At 60.0% G+C, this 18,561-nt stretch overlaps 1 protein-coding gene across 1 annotated transcript in view; it reads right to left on the reverse strand.

Annotated features, from left to right (window-relative positions):
• The window catches only part of DSCAML1 (DS cell adhesion molecule like 1), a 120,593-nt gene that overhangs the window by 30,836 nt on the left and 71,196 nt on the right, over positions 1–18,561 (reverse strand). Inside the window, 5 exon segments of the mRNA XM_068167751.1 lie at positions 356–644; positions 646–653; positions 1,145–1,420; positions 2,083–2,361; positions 5,259–5,405. Of these exon segments, the coding sequence (XP_068023852.1) occupies positions 356–644; positions 646–653; positions 1,145–1,420; positions 2,083–2,361; positions 5,259–5,405 (999 nt within the window).

Genomic DNA, 18,561 nt, shown 5'->3' on the forward strand with positions numbered 1-18,561 from the left:
CTCTGCCCTCTGTCCTATCTCCACAGGCCCTTCTGAAGAGCCCCTCCCCAGCTGCAGATCTCATTCAGATACTGAATTGCAGCTCTGAGGTCTCCCTGGAGCCTTCTCCCCTCCAGGCTGAGCAGCCCCAACTCCCTCAGCCTGTCCTCTTCAAGCGGTGGGAGGCTCAACGCTGTGAGCGGGCAGGGCAGGTGTGGGGAGCTCGGGGACCGGGTTTGGGGCAGCTGGGAAGAGGAGGAGGGAAGACTGGGGGGGGAGGACATGGAGGGGGATGTGTGTCAGCTCGGGGGGACCAGAAGCAAACCCCAAAGCCCAGTTCAAAGTCCTATTCTGATATTTAAAAGTAGACAGGCACCTCTTACGTTTATTCGCGCTTGGTATTCGGCGCTGCCCACCGAGTTCCGCGCGGTGCACCGGTACACGCCGCCGTCCTTGATCTGCGGGCCCGTGACGTTCATGTGGCTGACGGTGGTGCCGTCCGACATGGTGTACTGGTTGGTGCGGTGCCCCCCGTCCCGCGGCACCGGCTCGTCGTCCAGCGCCCAGGTGACGGTCGGCGGCGGCGCCCCCTTGGCGGCGCACATCAGGGAGAACTGCTCCCCCGGGTTGACGACCTTCTCGCTGAAGGAGGAGACGATGCGGGGGGGTCCCATCTAGGGGGCGGCACCCAGGGGGAGGGGCGGTCAGGGAGCGGCAGCCACAGGGCGGCAGCAGTCGACCCGCTGGCAGAGATGGCTTCGAGCTCCTACCCGAGCCCCGGGTGGGGGAGGCCCAGCACAGGCCCTGGTCTGCAGCGTGCGTCTGCAGCCCTGCAGCTGGGACGTGCCGGTGGATGTGGAGCTTGGCCTAAGGGGACATCTGGCTCTGCAGGAGCCACCCCCCTTCACCAAACATCCAGCGAGCTGGATCAGGATGGGGCTGCCTAGTGAAAGGCAGTGCCTCAGCCCAGGGGCTGGGGCTGGACGAATCAACCCTCACCCTGGTGCTGTATTCCTGAGCTGCTTGCAGAGGGCACCCCCAGCCCAGCCCCCCCCAGAGGGTTTCACTGCCCTCCAGCCACGCATGAAGCTTCCCAGCACAGCCTGGGAGTGTGTGGCTCGGAGAGGGGCAGAGGAAAGCCCCCAGCCCCAGGCAGCCAGCTCACCCTCCAGCGTGATGATGGAGAAGTCCTGTGCTGTCTGGGACTTGCGGGTGGCAAAGCACTGGTAGGCCCCAGAGTGGCTCTTCTGGGCGGCTGTGATGAGCAGGGTCTCGTTGCTGATGCCCCGGATGGAGATGTAGTCATCCACCACCACCAGCTCCGTGTTGCGGTACCAGCGGAGGACGTACTCGGGGGAGCCGCTGAGGGCACAGGAGAGGATGACGGTGCTGCCGATGCCGGTCTTGAGCTTCTTTGGTGTCAGGGTCACACGCAGAGGGTCTGTGCCAGAAAGGGCAAGAGGGGGAGAGGTGTTGGCAGGGCCAGGCAGCGGTGGGAGGCATCTCGGTGTGGTTGGGCTCTGCCTTCCCTGCCCTGGCAGTGCCAGCCTGACTCCAAGGTAAATGTGGCCTGCGCTCAGCTGGGGCTGTGCCAAGCAGGCTCCCAGCAGGCTGCTGGTGCCCAGTCAGTGATGGTCAGGCACTCACAGGGTGCCAGGTTGGAAGGGACCCCAAGGATCACCTGCTCCAACCTTTCCAGGTAACGGCAGAGTTGCAACGAGCTCTCCCAGGACCCTGCCAAGCTGAGTCTTAAATCTGACCACAATGGAGAGGACTCCACTGCTTCCCTGGGAGATGATTCCAATGTCCAGCTCTTCTCATGGGGAAACACTTTCTTCTGGATTCCAGGGGGAATCTCCCCAGCAGCAACTCGTCCCCACCACCCCTTGTCTTTTCCACATGCTCCCCAGGCCTCTCTCCCTGCCCTGATGGGAGCAGTCAATCGGGAGGATAAACCTCCCGGGAGTGCTGCACCCTGAGGCAGCAGCTTCCAGGCTGCAAGGCAGTGCTGCAGAGACTCTCCAAGGCTTCACATTTCAGGAGGAGGTGGCAGGACAGAAGCCTCCCTGCTGCCCTGCCCTGCTGCTGCCCGCGGGCACTCACCTATGACAGTGAGGGTGCCGGTGACCTCTGCGGAGCCGAAGGTGTTGGTCACCTCGCAGATGTAGGTGCCGCTGTCCTCCACCCGCAGGTCGCTGATGGTCAGCCCTGTGATGCGCTTGGCCCAGCGGCCGTCGGGGGGCAGCGGCCTCCCGTCCTTGATCCACCGCACGGCTGGGTTGGGGTAGCCCGAGGCTATGCAGGGCAGCTCCACCAGCCTGCCGGCCTTCACCTCCCGGGACTGGAAGCTGTCTAGCATCGTGGGGATGGACTCTGCTGGGTCTGCGGGGAAAGGGGAAGGGGAGGAAAGAGGTTGACCTGGTGAAGAGGAGGCAGGGAGGTTCCTCAGGGAGAGCCCCTGGCATGGTGACCCTGGCATCGCTGAGCCCAGCTGGTGATGTCCCTGTCCCCATGAGCTGGTGGCTGTGCTGGGCAGTGCTGAGCAGCAGCACAGAATCACAGAATGCCAGGTTGTAAGAGAGACCCCAAGGATCATCTGGTCCAACCTTTCTAGGTGATAATGTAGTTGAAATGAGGTGGCACAGGATGCCAGCCACATCCTCTGCTGGCCATGGTGGCTCAGCACACCCAGGATGGGTGGCACACAGCCCTGGGTGGAGGAGGTGGGTGGGAAAACACAACTCAGTTGCTGATGGGACAAATAGACTCAGCCCCGGAGGAATTACTCAAGGTGACACCTAATTGGGTGCAAAACACACAGATTCTGTGGCACACTTCAACGTTTACAAGCAGAGAGGCCCATCAGGCAGCTGGCAAAGGAGAAAATTAATCACCGGGTCTCAGGCATGAAATTAAATTCCAGGGGAAAGAAACCTCTTCCCCTGCTGCCCAGCAGAAGGGAAATACCAGGGGTGTACATAAGGAGTGACCAGGGGGGCACCAGGCCACAGCCAAGCACATGGGGAGGGCATGATCCAGCTCTGCTCCTCAGGGGCTGCCTGCCATGATGGCCACCAAGGGTGGGACTCAGGATCTTCAGTGTTTCAGAGGCTGGGCAAGGTCTGGAGAGGCTCAGCCTGGCAGTCCCAGAGCCCTTCCCTGCTCTCACAGAATGGGACAGGTTGGAAGGGACCACTGAAGAGTGAGTCCAACCCCACTGCCAGAGCAGGATCACCTAAAGCAGGTCACACAGGAACACATCCAGGCAGGTTTTGAATGTCTCCAGAGCTGGAGACTCCACCACCTCTCCGGGCAGCCTGCTCCAGGGCTCTGCCACCCTCAAAGTAGTTTCCCCTCGTGTTTAGATGGAACTTCCTGCGTTCAAGTTGGTGCCCATTAGCTCTTGTCCTGCCACTGGGCACCAGTGAAGAGTCTGTCCCCACTCTCCTGACACCCTCCTCTCAGATATTTGTAACTCTTTTGTAGCCCAGCCCACCTAAAGGGGCTCCAGGAGAGCTGGGGAGGGACTTTTGACAAGGGCTTGGAGTGATAGGGAATGGATTGGAGATTGAGGAGGGTGAATTGAGACTGGAGATTAGGAAGAAATTTCTGAGAGAGGGTGGGGAGGCACTGGTACAGGCTGCCCAGGGAGGCTGTGGATGTCCCCTCCCTGGAGGTGTTCAAGGCCAGGCTGGATGAGACCTTGAGCCACCCGGGCTGGTGGGAGGGCAGGGGCATGGGACTGGATGATCTTGAAGGTCCCTTCCAACCCAAACCATTCTATCAATCTCTGAACCCCCTCCACAGCGTTAATTGTGGAAGCCAGGCTGGCAAAAGCATCGGGCAGGGGGTGAGCAGGCAGGCTGCAGCCAAGCAGTGAGCAGCGGCGAGGCTGAGTCGAGTGAACTCCCTCCCGAGCGGAGTCATTTGGGCGGCGAGCGGAGCCGGCAGCGCCGCGGGACAGGCGGCACTGGGGACTGCACTGCCTGCGCCGCAGTATCGTTTGCGTCTTCGTCACATCGCCTCAGCCTGCTCACATCGCCGCCTGTCACATCGCATCCCCTTGCAGCCTGTCGCCTTCCCGTCGGGGTGCGGCGCAGCGCCGCTGCCCACCGCGGCCAGCACCGGGGGGCTGCGGGCTCGGGGGTACCTGCCAGGCAGCACCAGCACCCTGCACAGCCCCGGTGGGACCCTCCCTCTGCTCCCCGATGGGATTCAGAGGTTGATAGAATGGTTTGGGTTGGAAGTGGCCTTCAAGATCCTCCAGTTCCAAGCCCCTGCCATGAGCTGGGACACTTCCCACCAGCCCAGGTTGCTCATCCAGGCCTCATCCAGCCTGGCCTTGAACACCTCCAGGGAGGAGGCAGCCACAGCCTCCCTGGGCAGCCTGTGCCAGAGTCTCCCCAGCCTCACTGAAAAGAATTTCTTCCTAATCAACTAATTCCTTCCTCATCTCTAAATCTGCCCTCCTCAAGCTTCAATCCCTCCCCAGTCCATACAGTCTGGGGGGGTAGCAATGCACTGCTGCCTCCTGCCCGCCTGGCAAACGGGCACTGTGGTGGGAGGGCGGAGGCAGAGGTGTGGTGGGAGGGCGGAGGCAGAGGTGTGGTGGGTGGGTGGGGGTAGGGGTGTGGTGGGAGGGCGGGGGCAGGGGTGTGGTGGGAGGGTGGGGGCAGGATGTGCTGGGAGGGTGGAGGCAGGGGTGTGGCAGGAAGGTGGAGGCAGGGGTGTGCTGGGAGGGCGGAGGCAGAGGTGTGGTGGGGAGGGCGGGGGCAAGGGGTGTGCTGGGTGGGCGGAGGCAGGGGTGTGGCAGGAGGGTGGAGGCAGGGGTGTGCTGGGTGGGCGGGGGCAGGGGTGTGCCGGGTGGGCGGGGGCAGGGGTGTGCCGGGTGGGCGGGGGCAGGAGTGTGGTGGGAGGGCGGGGGCAGGGGTGTGGTGGGAGGGCGGGGGCAGGGGTGTGGTGGGAGGGTGGGGGCAGGATGTGCTGGGAGGGTGGAGGCAGGGGTGTGGCAGGAAGGTGGAGGCAGGGGTGTGCTGGGAGGGCGGAGGCAGAGGTGTGGTGGGAGGGCGGGGGGCAAGGGTGTGCTGGGTGGGCGGAGGCAGGGGTGTGGCAGGAGGGTGGAGGCAGGGGTGTGCTGGGTGGGCGGGGGCAGGGGTGTGCCGGGTGGGCGGGGGGCAGGGGTGTGCCGGGTGGGCGGGGGCAGGAGTGTGGTGGGAGGGCGGAGGCAGGGGTGTGGCAGGAGGGCTGGGCACCACCGTGGGGGCAGGGGAGCGGCTCACCTGAGACGGAGAGCCTGGCGCCGTTGCTCTGCCGCGTCTCGCCGCTGTACTTGTGCTTGGTGATACACCTGTAGGTGGACAAGGCATCTTCCTTCTGCACGTCAGATATGTACAAACCTCCGTAAGAAGTAATAAAAAACCTATTTTCTGGAGACACAAAGGGAGGAGAGGGGTGAGCGAGCAGCCAAGAGCCAGCACCTCTCCCAGGCTCTCGGCACCCGGGGCAGGCACAGCTCCCACGCTCCAGGCAGGAGCCAGGCAGGCAAAGCGAATCCCTCCCTCCATCCCCTTGCACTCCAGCTGCAGTAGGTGAAGCCTTTAGCTTCACCTTCAGGGCTGAGTTTCAGGCAAGCTGGAGAATTGAGCCAGAAGAGGAGAGCAGCAGTCTCCTGTGTGCACCAGCAGCCCCCATGGTCATGGCCACAGCCTGTCTCCACCCAGCACCCAGGCACAGAGCCGGGCTCAGGGTGTCCTGGCACACAGCTGAGATACCCAGGGGCACAGTAGCTTGGCCACAGCCTGGTGCAACCAGCTCTGGCCTCGGAGGGGCTGCAGAGGGTGAGCAGAGCGGGTGGCACGCCGCTCTGTGCCGCGATGCTCCGTGGCACGATGCTCTGCCACGCGCTGCACAGCAACCTGGCAATTAAAAGTGAATCTGTCCTGCTGAGTTAATAATTAACTTAAGTTACTTAGAAGCACAGGAAAACAAATAAGGGCTTGAGATGCTGTTTGAGTCCTTGGAGGGGGATGGCAGGCGGCAGGCAGAGAGCACAGCCCCAGGCAGCGCTGCCAAGGCAGCCCCCTCCACCAGCAGGGCCTGGAGCCTGGCACACATGGGAGAAGACATCTTCCAGTGGCTTGTGAAGCCACCCTGACCCCCATAATTCATCAGAACAGTGTCAGTAATTAACAGGAATAGAAAGCCCTGGCTGATGGCTACCTGGGGAGCAGGGTAAGAAGCTTCCCTGACCACCCAGCCCCTGTCACCCTACCCCAGGGCCGGAGCTGACAGTGACTGCAAGCTTTGACCCCAGCTTCTGTGGGGCTTCTGGGGTTTGTTCCAGCTCCAGATGCCACTGAACCTCATCCTGGACAGGGTGGTCCATCCATCGGCCTGGTGGCACCATGTCACCAGCCAAACCGTGGTCAAACCCATAAGTGCAGCAGAACCACGAGTGGAGTGCAGGAGGAGATGCCAGCCTGAGCAGCCTGGCTGTCCTCTCTCAGGGCAGGACCACATGAGCCCTACTCTGTGACTGCTGGAGGGGACAGACTGGCAGAAACTGGGGCTCCTCACCCAGAGGCTCAGAGCACATCCCTGGCACTGCCCTGCTCCAGCTGCAGCTCAGCTGGAGGCACTTGTTCAGCTCCAGTTGCTTGATGGGAGACTACTGGGGACTCCAAACAGCCAGGAGCCTCCAGAAAATGTGAGCCTGGCTGTGGTTAGCAGGGGCACAGGCAGGCTCACCCTGGAAGCAGTGGGAGTATGAGCAGCAGCCCCATGGGGTGCCACGGGTGCCATCCCCACACCTCCAGAAGCCTCCTTACAAGCTGCAGCCCCGCAAGGCACCACGGGATCCACACCTCCATCCCTGCCCGGAGAGGTCGAGGGCTCCCCAGCCAAAACCTCAGGCATGGTTTAGCCTCCACCCCGCAGCAGGGCCGCCCCAGTGCAGCAGCACATCTCTGCTGCACCAGTGTGCAACTGGGAGCAGATGTGCAGCAGCCTGAGGCTCGGAGGTGCCGAGGGAGTGACAGAGGGGGGAGGGGGAGCGGTCCCGCAAGCGCAACTGGAACAAGATGCAAATCAAACATTAATTTTTCATCTCCCATCAAACCAGTAAGCGAGGAATATTGGCTGCACTGGAATTTGAGATGGGGGGAGCCAGTTTCCATGGTAACTGGGCTGTATTTTGCAGAGTGCTCAGCAGCCCCCACTGGGCTCCCCTCCCCACCCCCTCACGCACACCCGTGCATGGTGAACCGCGGCCCTGCGCTGCTCCTCTGCAAACAAAGCCCTGCCACTGCTGGAGGAGCCCGAAGCAGGGGTGCTGGGTGCCCCACGGACCTGTGACAGCAGCAGCAGGGCCCACAAGAGCCAAACCACTGCCCCGCAGTGAGGCCAGGGGAAGCAGAGCCTCAAGCTCCTGTCTGGGCAGTGGGAGAATACAAATCCAAGCCCTGCCTGAACCCACAACCCCCCAACCTGCTGCAGCCCCCCAACTTCCCGAGCCTCCGTAGGCGAGACGGAGCCTCTGAGCTGGGGCTCAAGCCAGGGCACCCACCCCAGAGACAGGAACGGGCAGGGAATGTGCAGCTAGCAGCAGGCAGCCCTGTGCCGCGCGGCGACGGGAAGCAGCTGTCCCCCGCACGGCGCAGCTTCAGAGCTGCCGTGACAGCAAACGTCAGGGCGACACAGCCTGACAGCACAGCTTCCTTTTGGGTGTTTCTTTTTCTCCCCCCCTGAAAAGGGACAAGTGACTCTGCCAAGGAGTGCTGCGCTGGTTGAGGGGAGAGATGCAGGGCAGTAGTTGATGTAAACGGCTGCGACAGAGCCCGCGCCGGAGTGACTTATTGCTGAGCTTGCCAGAGAGATTAACATCGAAGGTCGCCGAATAAAATCAGATCTTTCTGCCTGCCAGGAGGTGGAAAAGCTTTACGGGAAGCAGAGGATTAAGTACATCTGTGGCCAGGCTGGAGCGATGTGCCTCTCATCACTCTTCCAGCCAGACCTGAGCCGGTGCCTTGGGGCACGCCTGGAGAAGTACCTCAAGCCCAGCCCCGGGCAGCCCCTGGGAGCTCACCCAAAGAACAGCAGCAGGGGTAGAAGGGGGTGGCCACACACAGCAAACTTTGGGAGGGTCTCTTACCATGTGTGCACACCCACAGAGATGGAGAGTCCAGCACAGGGCCATGGAGATGCTGAGGGGGTTGGAAGATCTCTCAGATGAGGAAAGGCTGAGAGAGAGAGAACCACAGGACTGGTTTGGTTGGAAAAGCCTTCTGAGATCACCCAGTCCAACCATCGCCCTGACAGCACCGTGGCCACCTCCCAGAGTGCCATGGCCAAACCAGGTAGCTGGGTCTGGAGAAGAGGAGATCTCATCAATGCTTTCACATGGGTGGGTGTCAGGAGGATGGGGCCAGACTCTTCTCAGTGGTGCCCAGGGACAGGACAAGAGGTGATTGGCACAAACTTGAGCATAGGAAGTTCCTTTTAAACATGAGAAGGAACTTCTGCACCATGAGGGTGGCAGAGCCCTGGAGCAGGCTGCCCAGAGAGGTGGTGGCGTCTCCATCTCTGGAGTCATTCCCAACCCACCTGGACATGTTCCTGTGTGACCTTCTCTCGCTGACCCTGCCTTGGCGAGGGGGGTTGGACTCGATGCTCTCTGGTGGTCCCCTCCAGCCCCCACTGCCCTGTGATTCCCTGCCTCGCCGTTACCGACAGCATCTCCTGCCTCGCCGGCACGCAGCGGCCATGAAACTCCAGCAGCATTCCCAAGGGGCTCCCAATTTCCAGAGAAAAATTGCAGCCCGTCCTGGCTACCAGCAACTGCTCCATCCACCAGGGATTTATAAAAGCAATGGGGTCAGGGCTCCAGCAGAGAGCACATTTAATAGTTCATGAGACTAATGAGATAACTTCCCCTCGGTACTCCGGGGCCGATATTTCCTGGCGCTCTCTGATTTAACTGCGTGGGAATCAATAGGTGCCAGCCCTTATGAATTAGCCATACGTGGAGCACTGCATCCCAAAGCATCCCAGGCAAACCCAGGAGCGGCTGCCTTCTATTCCTGGCCGCGGTTAAAGTGACAAACACCTCCCCTGGGGTGGGGAAGCCCCAAAGAACAAAGCCTGGGATTTTCCACTGCTGCTGCCTCAGCACTTTGCTGCTGTGACTGGCACAGGGTTGGCCTGGGCATGAGGAGCCTCCCCAGGGTGGGCCAGCAAACCCACCCAGCTGGGAATCTCCGTGGCACAGCGTGGCACAACGTGGCACTCCTTGCCCTGTCTCCCTGCCATTGCTGGATGGAGCAGGGTACCGGGATGGAGTGCCTGGCTGGGGCAGGGGGCATGAGGCATAGGAGGGGGCTGCCAGAGCTGCTGCTTGTCTCAGCAGGCTGAGCCTTGCTTGGTGCCACAGCAAACACCAGGTGTGGTGGCTTGAAGTTCCCCCCAGGGCAGAAGGGACCTGTGGTGGGTGCTAAGATTAAAGATCCACCCCAGAGGAGCTGAAGGGGAGCTGCAGCTCGAGCCCAATGCAAATTTAATCAGAGCCATGTGACACCCAGCAGATTTATGTCCCTGTTTGCTGCCATCCAGGTTCCAGGGGAGGTGTGTGGCACTCACAAACCTGGTCCCCAGAAGCTGTGACACTCCCTGCCCTGCTGCATATCCCAGGGAGGGCATGGTGTGGGCAGCTGCCTGCTCTGGGATCTGCCTGTGCTGCCTTTCATCCTGGGGAACTGGCTGCAGCCCACCGCCTGCTCCTGCAGGCACCAGGGAGGCTTTGCTGACCTGGAGACCCAGATGTGAGCATAGCCTCCTTGGAAAGCCCTTCCTGGCTGGCTGCAGGCAGAGGGGCAGGCAGGAGTGCAGGCAGGGAGAGGCAGGAGCGCAGGCAGGGACGAGGGGAGCGCAGGCAGGAGCAGGCAGGGACGGCAGCCGCACTCCGCCTGCTGCTGCTGGCAGCTGCGGAGCCGGAGAGGGGGAGCGCAGAGGAGGGCTGGAAGTCGGGCAGCCGTGACGAGCTTTCCGCCTCCCCTCCCTAATCTCCTTTGTACGCAGGGCTCCATCTCCTCCCGTGACAGGATTAGTGCCGGGCTCTCATTCTCCTCTCCCAACAAGATTTTATTTCTAATTACGCTGTAATAAAGCCGGGCGCGCTCCCAGGGCTGCTTCCAAATGACTTGTCGACACTCGGCGAGATTGGATCCCAGCCGGGCCGCTGCCTGCGCGCTGCCTGCGCTCATTAGCCATGCATGAGGGAGAGGCTTTCAGAATGGAATTACATTTAAATGGCTTGTCTGAGAGGGAGAGGGGAAACAAAACACAGAGAGAGCGAGCGAGAAGCAGAAGGCAAGGTTTAAAAGGAGGATATCACTGTCACATCCCTGTCACACTGCTGCCTGCCAGCCGTGGTGCCAGGTGCCTGCTCCTGGGTGCCCCAGGGACCCGGTCGTGGCTGGTTCAGCTGGGGATGGGATCCGTCCCCCCTTCTGCTGGCTCACCCCTGGCAGAGCCCAGCCAGGCACTGCTCAGCGCCGGCTCCCTCTCCAGTGAATCGGCTCCGAACGCGTCACGGAATTGCTGGCAAGCCCCAGCCGGCTGCCAACAACTCAGCACATCCCAAAAGGAAACCATGGGGGGTTCTGAGCACCGAGGCTGGCTCTGACCTCTGGACTGACGGCTGGAGAGAGCCACCTCCTGCAATAGCTGTGGAGAGCAGCGACCTGCAGCTGGCACTGCTGGATTGCAGCTCCTGCCCGGCACGCAGGAAGGGACACAGCCCCCGAGCCCCTCATCACAGCACTGCCAGCCTGCAAGACGACAACAAACAGCACCGAACATCTCCACCCTGCCCTGCTGAGATAGGTGCCTCGGACACCGGGGGCTCCGGGCTGGGACAACGCCACGGCCAAGGGACACCGACAGCAGCTGCCGTGGTGGTGGCCAGGCTGAGCAGCACCGCCAGCCTCTGGAGCCAGGAACTTCCCTGGTGGGGCTCAGGAAAACGCACGCTGAAATAATTGTGGGATTGGTAAATCAGCTATCCGTGCGGCAGTCCGTGGTTGGAGGCAGCCTCAGGAGCACCACAGCCAGACCACCCTTTCCAGACCTCTTCCCAGCCACTCCGGTGCCATCCCCACGGCCAAAATGAATGCCCAGCAGCGTGACAAAGAGTTGGCAGCGAGCGGAGGAAGGGAGCGAGGGGGTTCAGGGCCACTCACATCACAGGGAGCAAAAGTCGGTGAATAAATCCTTGCCCTCGCAAGGGATCTGCCGGGCGGGAACGGCCCGGCTGAAGCTCCTGCCCCGTGCCCTGCTCTCCCGGTCCCACAGCAAGCGTTAGCCCCCAAAAGCTTCCACTCCACCTCACAATTAGCATCTCTGTCACTTCCCTCCCGCCGCAACGGCTTCACCATCTGCATTTCTCTCTCTGGGCAAGGAAAGCAGGAGAGGGAAGGTCCCATTTTGTGCAGGGGAAGATTTTGGGGGGAGGGGGAAGCAAAGGACTGCGTGAACAGAGCTTCAGGAAATCACAAACGCTCACTTCCCTCCAGCCGAGCACGCCGAACCCTTGCTGCATTGCTGCTCCCACACTATTTCCCCGCACCCTGAGCAGCGGCTCTGGACCTTCCCCGCTCCACTCGCAGCCTGCAGTCGCTGCCGCCGTGGATGATGCTTCCCAGATACAGGCTCGGGAGTTGGAGGACTTGGGAAAACCACCGTTAGGGAAGATCTCTTCCCATTAACTCCCTCAGAAGCCAGGCGTCCTGCGGGGCTGCCAGGAGTTATTAAATCAAGGGGAAACCACTGAGCAAAGGGCCAGGCTGGCAAGGAGCGTTCCTAGAAGGAAATCCAGGACTACGCGACCCAGGGAATGGGATTCATGCGGGCACAGAGGAGAGCAGGGCTCTCCTGGCTGGGTTTTAATGCACCTCCGAGGCCCCAGAGCTCTTTGCAGACACAGGCAGCGAGAGCCATGCGTGTTTGGGGACCCTTCGGTTTGTTTGTGGACGTGATTTTGAAACTGACCCACTTTCCCCGGAACAAACCGAGCAGGAGGAGCTCTCCCGGGTGAGGGGACAGCTCCACACCCTCCGATCCGGGGCTGGCCCACAGAGGGGTCCCTGGCACTGCCCGAGCTGGCTCTATCCCAGAAGGAGGAGGAATTAATCTCCCGAGGTGGTCCGGAGCCGTCTAATACCAGCAGAAAATTACAGAAGAGGCTGAAGAGCATTACAAAATGAATAGGAGGGGACCAGAGATTTCCATGGCTAATCCTGTTAACGAGACAATTTCTTATCAAACTCATTATGTGGCAGAAAGCAGGGGGGGAGGGAGGGGCTGTGAAGGGAGCCTGGGAAAGAGGGGGGGGAAGTGACGGCAGGCAAAAGGCATCCCCAGCCCGGGGCTGGCAGGGGAACACCGGGGTTGGCAGGAGGGCACTGGGGCTGGAAGGGGAACACCGCAGCTCTGCACCGGGCGCATCCCTCCGGCGAGGACTGCGTTCCCCGTTCCGAGGGGAGCCGCAGGTTCCTGGAGTGACATTTAGCACAAACCAGCTGCGCTCGCAGCCCTCTCCCGGCGCTGAGCTGCGGTGGGCACAGACGACAGCAGGCACCAGGAAACACAAATAAATAATGACAAAAATCCAGCGGGATGAGGCTCAGCACACCACAACAAATCATTCTTTTTACTGGCGTAGTTCTTCTTAACCTGTTAGGACCAGCCTCATTTTCCAGGAGGAAGCGAAAGGAAAGGCTTCGGACTGTGTCCTGCCTGGGCTCTGGTGCAGTGTGGGCTGGGAGCTCGAGGTGGCATCCCAGTGGGGCTGGGGATCCGGGCAGGGGCTCTGCCCGCCGGTCCGCCCCCCCCCGCCCCCCATGCTTGCAGCTCTGCCTGCCTGGCACCCGCGGAGCTGGCGCCTGCCTCCTGCTCAGCCATGCAAGAGCGAGGCAGAGCAGCCTGGCACAGCCAAGGGACGCCCGAGGAGGGACAGCAGGGTCCCCAGCAGCCCCTCCGGCTCCTGTCCCCGCCCGTGGCAGGGGCTTCGCCGTGACTTTGTGCGCAGCGGTTAATTCTTCTCCTTAATTTGCTATTTAAAAACCCGCGGAACTCGTCAGATTTCATGCTAATGAGAAGAGAATCTGGATCGAGGACTGTGCAAAAATTTGCATCTCAAAGAGGAAAACAGGAAGTGGCTAAGAAAGGAAAATCCAGCACCGAGGTAGCTCGTAGGGCCATAATTAGGCTAATGCTGCCTCTCCTCTGTCAGCTCATTTCCATCAGCCCCAGGGTAGCAGGGGACAGCGGCAGGCTCCCTCACCACCCTCGCCGCAGCACCGAGGAGCATTTCCCCACCGTGGTACCCGGCCCTGGCACGAGGGGTGCCCAGAGCCAGGCTGGCAGCGTGGGATGGAGCTCAGCGCGGGGAGCAGAGCAGTCCCACTCCCCCAGGCAGGAAGAGGATGCACATCTGCAGAGGCTCCTCCAGCGGCACCACCAAGGCCATGGGTGCCAATTCCCACCCAAAGGGAGAAAATCCTGCAGCCCCCTGGCGCCGCCTCAGCCATTAACCTCCTGGTGACTCTCTGCCCCCCACTGCGAGGCGCCCAGCCCGGGGTCACAGCGAAGCCATGGCTCTGCCTGACCACCTGGCTGCCTTTCAGCCGCCTTCACCCTGCCCCACCTTGGCACCAGCCGCTGAGCAGAGCCCAATAACCATTCTGAGTCTCCCCCATTTGGAGAGTTTGTCCTGATTCGTGGTTGGGTTTTTTTTTTCCCCCCATCAATTCCTCCTTCCCCCCCTTTTTTTGTTTTGTTTTAATTGGGTTCTGTTGCTGCTGCAGACAGCACTGTGCAGACAAACTCCAAAGGGCTCTACCCAAGATATTTGCTCATAAAGAATCCATCACGGACGCCAGGAATGACAGAAATGGAGAACACCTAATGAAAACAAAGGGGAAAACAACAGGTACTCCAGTCCTTGGCCATCCATCAACGACCCTGGGTTATTAAAGATACAGGAGGGACCCCAAATCCTCCCATCTGCAATCAGATCTGGGAGAGACAAACACCCTCAGCGGAGGAAATTCTTTGCCCCCACTCCAGCCTGCAGGAGTTGTGGCGTAATTATGATGAGAGTCAGGCTGCAGGATAACACCAGAATTATTTTCCCCACTTACATTGTCAAATGATCATTTTGCCCTGCAGTGAAATCTCAGTAATTATAATGCTGATCCATGAAAGAACAAAGAAATAAAAAGGGGGGGGGGGGGGGGGGGGGGGGAAGGCATAAAAATAAGCAAGCTGTGTTTCCTTGCAGGGAGGCAGGGGAGGGGGTGGGGGGGGAGAGGCCTAAGCACAGTGTCCTTCCTCTCATTAGCCTTCCCAGGGCTGTGCATCCCTCAGCCCAGCAGTGAGAAAGCCTCATCAGAGGGGTGAGCCCCTGGTATACTTCCACCAGGTGATGGGGAAAGGGAGAAAGCATCTCCTGCCCATCATGACAGGGTCATGGAATCACAGAATTGTTTGGGTTGGAAAAGGTCTCTGAGGTCATCCAGTCCAACCAGCAACCCAACCCCACCATGGCCACCAAGCCATGGCCCCAAGTGCCATGGCCACAGGTTCCCTGAACCCCTCCAGGCATGGGGACTCCACCACCTCCCTGGGCAGCCTCTGCCAGTCCCTGACCACTCTTGCAGCAAAGGAATTTTTCTTCCTCTCCAACCTAAGCCTCCCCTGGCACAATTTCACGTCACTTCCTCTCCTTCTGTCACCAGATGCTAGGGAGAAGAGCCCAACCTCCACCTCACTGCAACCTCCTTTCAGGGAGCTGTAGAGAGCCATGAGGCCTCCCCTCAGCCTCCTCTTCCCCACTGAGAGATAACATCACCCCCACTGAGCTCCTAGCTCTGCAGGGACTTCCTGGCACGGGCTGCCTACAGGCTGGGTGGCCATGGGATGGAGGGGACATTGGCTGTGCAGTGAGAGAAGAATAGAATTGGATAGAATAAACCAGCTTGGAAGAGACCTTCGAGATCATCAAGTCCAACCTATCATCCAGCACCACCTAAGCAGCTAAACCATGCAACCAAGCACCCTGTCAAGTCTCCTCCTAAACACCTCCAATGATGGTGACTGCACCACCTCCATGGGCAACACTTTCCAATGAGCAATCGGGGAGAGAGGAGCAGGGGAGAGAGGAGCCGGGGAGAGAGGAGCCGGGGAGAGAGGAGCCGGGGAGAGAGGAGCCGGGGAGAGAGGAGCCGGGGAGAGAGGAGCCGGGGAGAGAGGAGCAGGGGAGAGAGGAGCAGGGGAGAGAGGAGCAGGGGAGAGAGGAGCAGGGGAGAGAGGAGCAGGGGAGAGAGGAGCAGGGGAGAGAGGAGCAGGGGAGAGAGAGGAGCAGGGGAGAGAGGAGCAGGGGAGAGAGGAGCAGGGGAGAGAGGAGCAGGGACAGAAAGCAGCGTGGGGGTGAAGGAGGAGAGGGAGGCAAACAGAGCCGACAGAACGCTTGCTCCAGAGCCCTGGGCTAAATTACAAACCGGTTTAGTGAGGTGGAAAGCTGCAGTGAGCTGAGGAGGAATATGTGGAAACCATCTGCAGCTTTAAAAAGCATCTCCTTCCCCATCGCCCCCCGAACATATTCTTCTGCGGCAAGCAAATAGGATTTGTTGTTGTTGTTTTGTGCAAACTGTGAGGGAAAAATTACTAGAAACATGCAGGGGGGTTTTGCCTTCTTGAGTACTGAGAGGCTAAATATGCCCTTCCTTCTGTTGAGAATAGTAACAGTCATCTTAAAATTAACTTGGGCTGCATCAGAGCCTCACAAACAGTTGCGAATCCGAGGCTGCAGGAAGCAGGAGGAACCTGCGCTGGGGCTCTCCGCGCGTGGAGCTGACAGATGTCTTCCTACATACAGTAAATATAGGTCGGCTTTTCCTACCCAGAGAACTGTGGATCTTAATTAACCAGGCCACTAGCAGCATATGGAATCATTGCTTGCTTTTTTTCTTTTGGCCCCCCCCCTCCTTCTCTCCTTTTTTTTGCAGCTTGCTTCACTCAACCTTCCCTCGGTGAGGTGGAGGGAACAGGGGCACGTGCGAGGGGCCTGCCGCCTCCTCCCGAGCTGGAGTTCTGGAGCCCCTGCTACAGGAAGGATCTGGAGGTGATGGAAGGTGTCCAGAGAATGAGCAGAGGGCTGCAGCTCCTCTCCTGTGAGGACAGACTGAGAGCGTTGGGGTTGTTCAGTCTGGAGAAGAGAAGGATCTGAGGAGACCTCATTGTGGCCTTCCAGAGTCTGCAGGGGGCTACAGGAAAGCTGGGGAGGGACTTTTTAGGGTCTCAGGGAGTGATAGGACTGGGGGGGATGGAGCAAAACTAGAAATGGGGAGACTGAGACTGGATGTCAGGAGGATGATCTCCCCCATGAGGGTGGTGAGAGACTGGCACAGGCTGCCCAGGGAGGTGGTGGAGTCCCCATCCCTGGAGGTGCTCAAGGAACCTGTGGCCATGGTGGTGTTGGGTTGCTGGTTGGACTGGATGAACTCAGAGGACTTTTCCAACCCAAACAAGTGCATCATTGTGTGCTGGCAGTGTGCCCCCAGCCCTGGGGGCTGTCAGGAGAACGTGGCCAGGAGAGGGCCACAGCTTTTAGCCTGTTGGTGAAGCCTGGAGCCGCTGCTGTTATCTGGTGCTGCAGGATCCTCCTAACGAGGTCCAGAGGGCACGGAGCTGCATGCCTATGGCCCTGCCCCAGCCCTGGCTTTACCCAGGGCAGCCCGAGGGGGTTATTAAAGCTTTGCAGACTGAACCACACTCCTCCTTGTAAGCCACTTCTGGATTAAATTATCTCCTGGCTGCGAGCGCCAGAGACAAACGAGCTAATGAAATTCATGCTGCATTATGATAAAGTCCTCAGGTAGGGAGGAGGGGAAGAGCTGGGGGAGCCTGGGCAAGACAGCAGCCCTGCAACACCCTGATGAGGGCACTGGGGGAGCACCTGCCCTTCACGCAGCTCCTCACACAGAGGAGGCTCTGAACACAAGAGCTGGGCTGTGAAAGCCCTGAATTAGAGGGATGGGAGAGCAGGGCCCAGCACACAGCCTGGGGTCTCTCTCAGGCTGCTACTCTACAGCCACAGTGCAAGAGGAGTGTAAACAGGCCACACTGCTGGTGGTGGGGATGCTCTGGCTCCCCAGGAACCACAGAGTGGATGGAAAGGACCTCCAGAGATCACCCAGTCCAACCCCCACGCCAGAGCAGGGCACACAGAACACATCCAGATGGAGCTCCAAACCCTCCAGAGGAGACTCCACAACCTCTCTGGGCAGCCTGCTCCAGGGCTCCAGCAGCCTCACACCAAAGAAGTTTCTCCTCATGCTGAGATGGAACTTCCTGGGTTCCAGTTTGTGTCCATTGCCTCTTGTCCTATCACAGGACAGCACTGCACAGAGCCTAGCACCTTCTTCCTGCCCCCAGCCCCTCAGACATCGATGCTGCTGTGTGGCTTCAGACAGCAGAGTGAGTGAGAAGCTTCCTGGAGCTCCAGGAGGGACATCCCGAGGGCGCAAAGCTCCCTCCGCAGCACAGAACACTGCAAGGGAGCTGCAAATCCCTGCCCTACCCTGGGAAAGCCAAGGCCTTGTTCTGATCTGCTGAGAAAACCCAAAAGCCTCAGGAGAGGAACTCTAAAAACTCAGGAGGGAAGTGGAAGGATCCCACCCTGCCCCTCGCTGCCACGGCCCCCGGCGCCGGCGCAGACAGGCGCAGAGCATCCCCTGCCTCCTCCCCTCCTCCCCTCTCACCAGGGGAAAGGGGAAAAAAAAGATAGGAGGAAAAAAAAACCTCAGTGAATGCAACTGGAACAAAGAGCAGAACTTCCTCCCTGCTCATTAGTGCTGCAAAAAGCAACAGAAGAAAAAAAATCCCCAGGACACAACCTCCTCTGCAGCTCTGAAGTCTGAATGGCTCCGAGAGGCTGCCTGTGTCTGTGCCTCGCCTTCCCCCTCGCCCAGAGTCGGCCTGCAGAGCCCACGCCAATGGATTCACCCCAAATCCTCCTGCCCTGCACGCAGGCTCTGCCTCAGGGCAGGCAGATTCCAGCACACGAGTCCCTCCTGCCGGGAGGAGCAGGCGGTGGAACACCTCCAGAGCCACAGAGGCTACCATGGGCTGCCATGAGCCCTCCTCCATTCACCCACAGCCAGGTGCTGGGAAGGCTCAGGGAGCAGCTGAGGAACCGACCCTGGTGCTGCCTCTGCATTGCTCCCTTGAGACTGGAAGGCATCCATCCACTGCAGAGCATCTCTGGGGAACAGGGAGGCTGGGAGGGGGAGCAGCCCCTTCCTCCCCCCACATCTTATCAATAATTATTAAGACAAGGCAAATGTGGTGACCTAGTTAGAGGCCCAAGAGCACACCCAGCCAAGGTGGCTTTGGTTAGCAGCCCAGCAGCTGTGACAGAGCTGTGGTTGCTGTGGGGTCTCAGCATCAACATCTGCACCACACAAGAAGCAGCAGCACCCAAAGCACCAAGGGGCAGAGGTCCTCAGAGTGCTCCTGCTGCAGACC

This window comes from Melanerpes formicivorus, unplaced genomic scaffold, assembly GCF_026170545.1.
Source record: "Melanerpes formicivorus ecotype bairdi unplaced genomic scaffold, bMelFor1.0.p_v2 SCAF_123, whole genome shotgun sequence".
Lineage (NCBI taxonomy): Eukaryota > Metazoa > Chordata > Aves > Piciformes > Picidae > Melanerpes > Melanerpes formicivorus.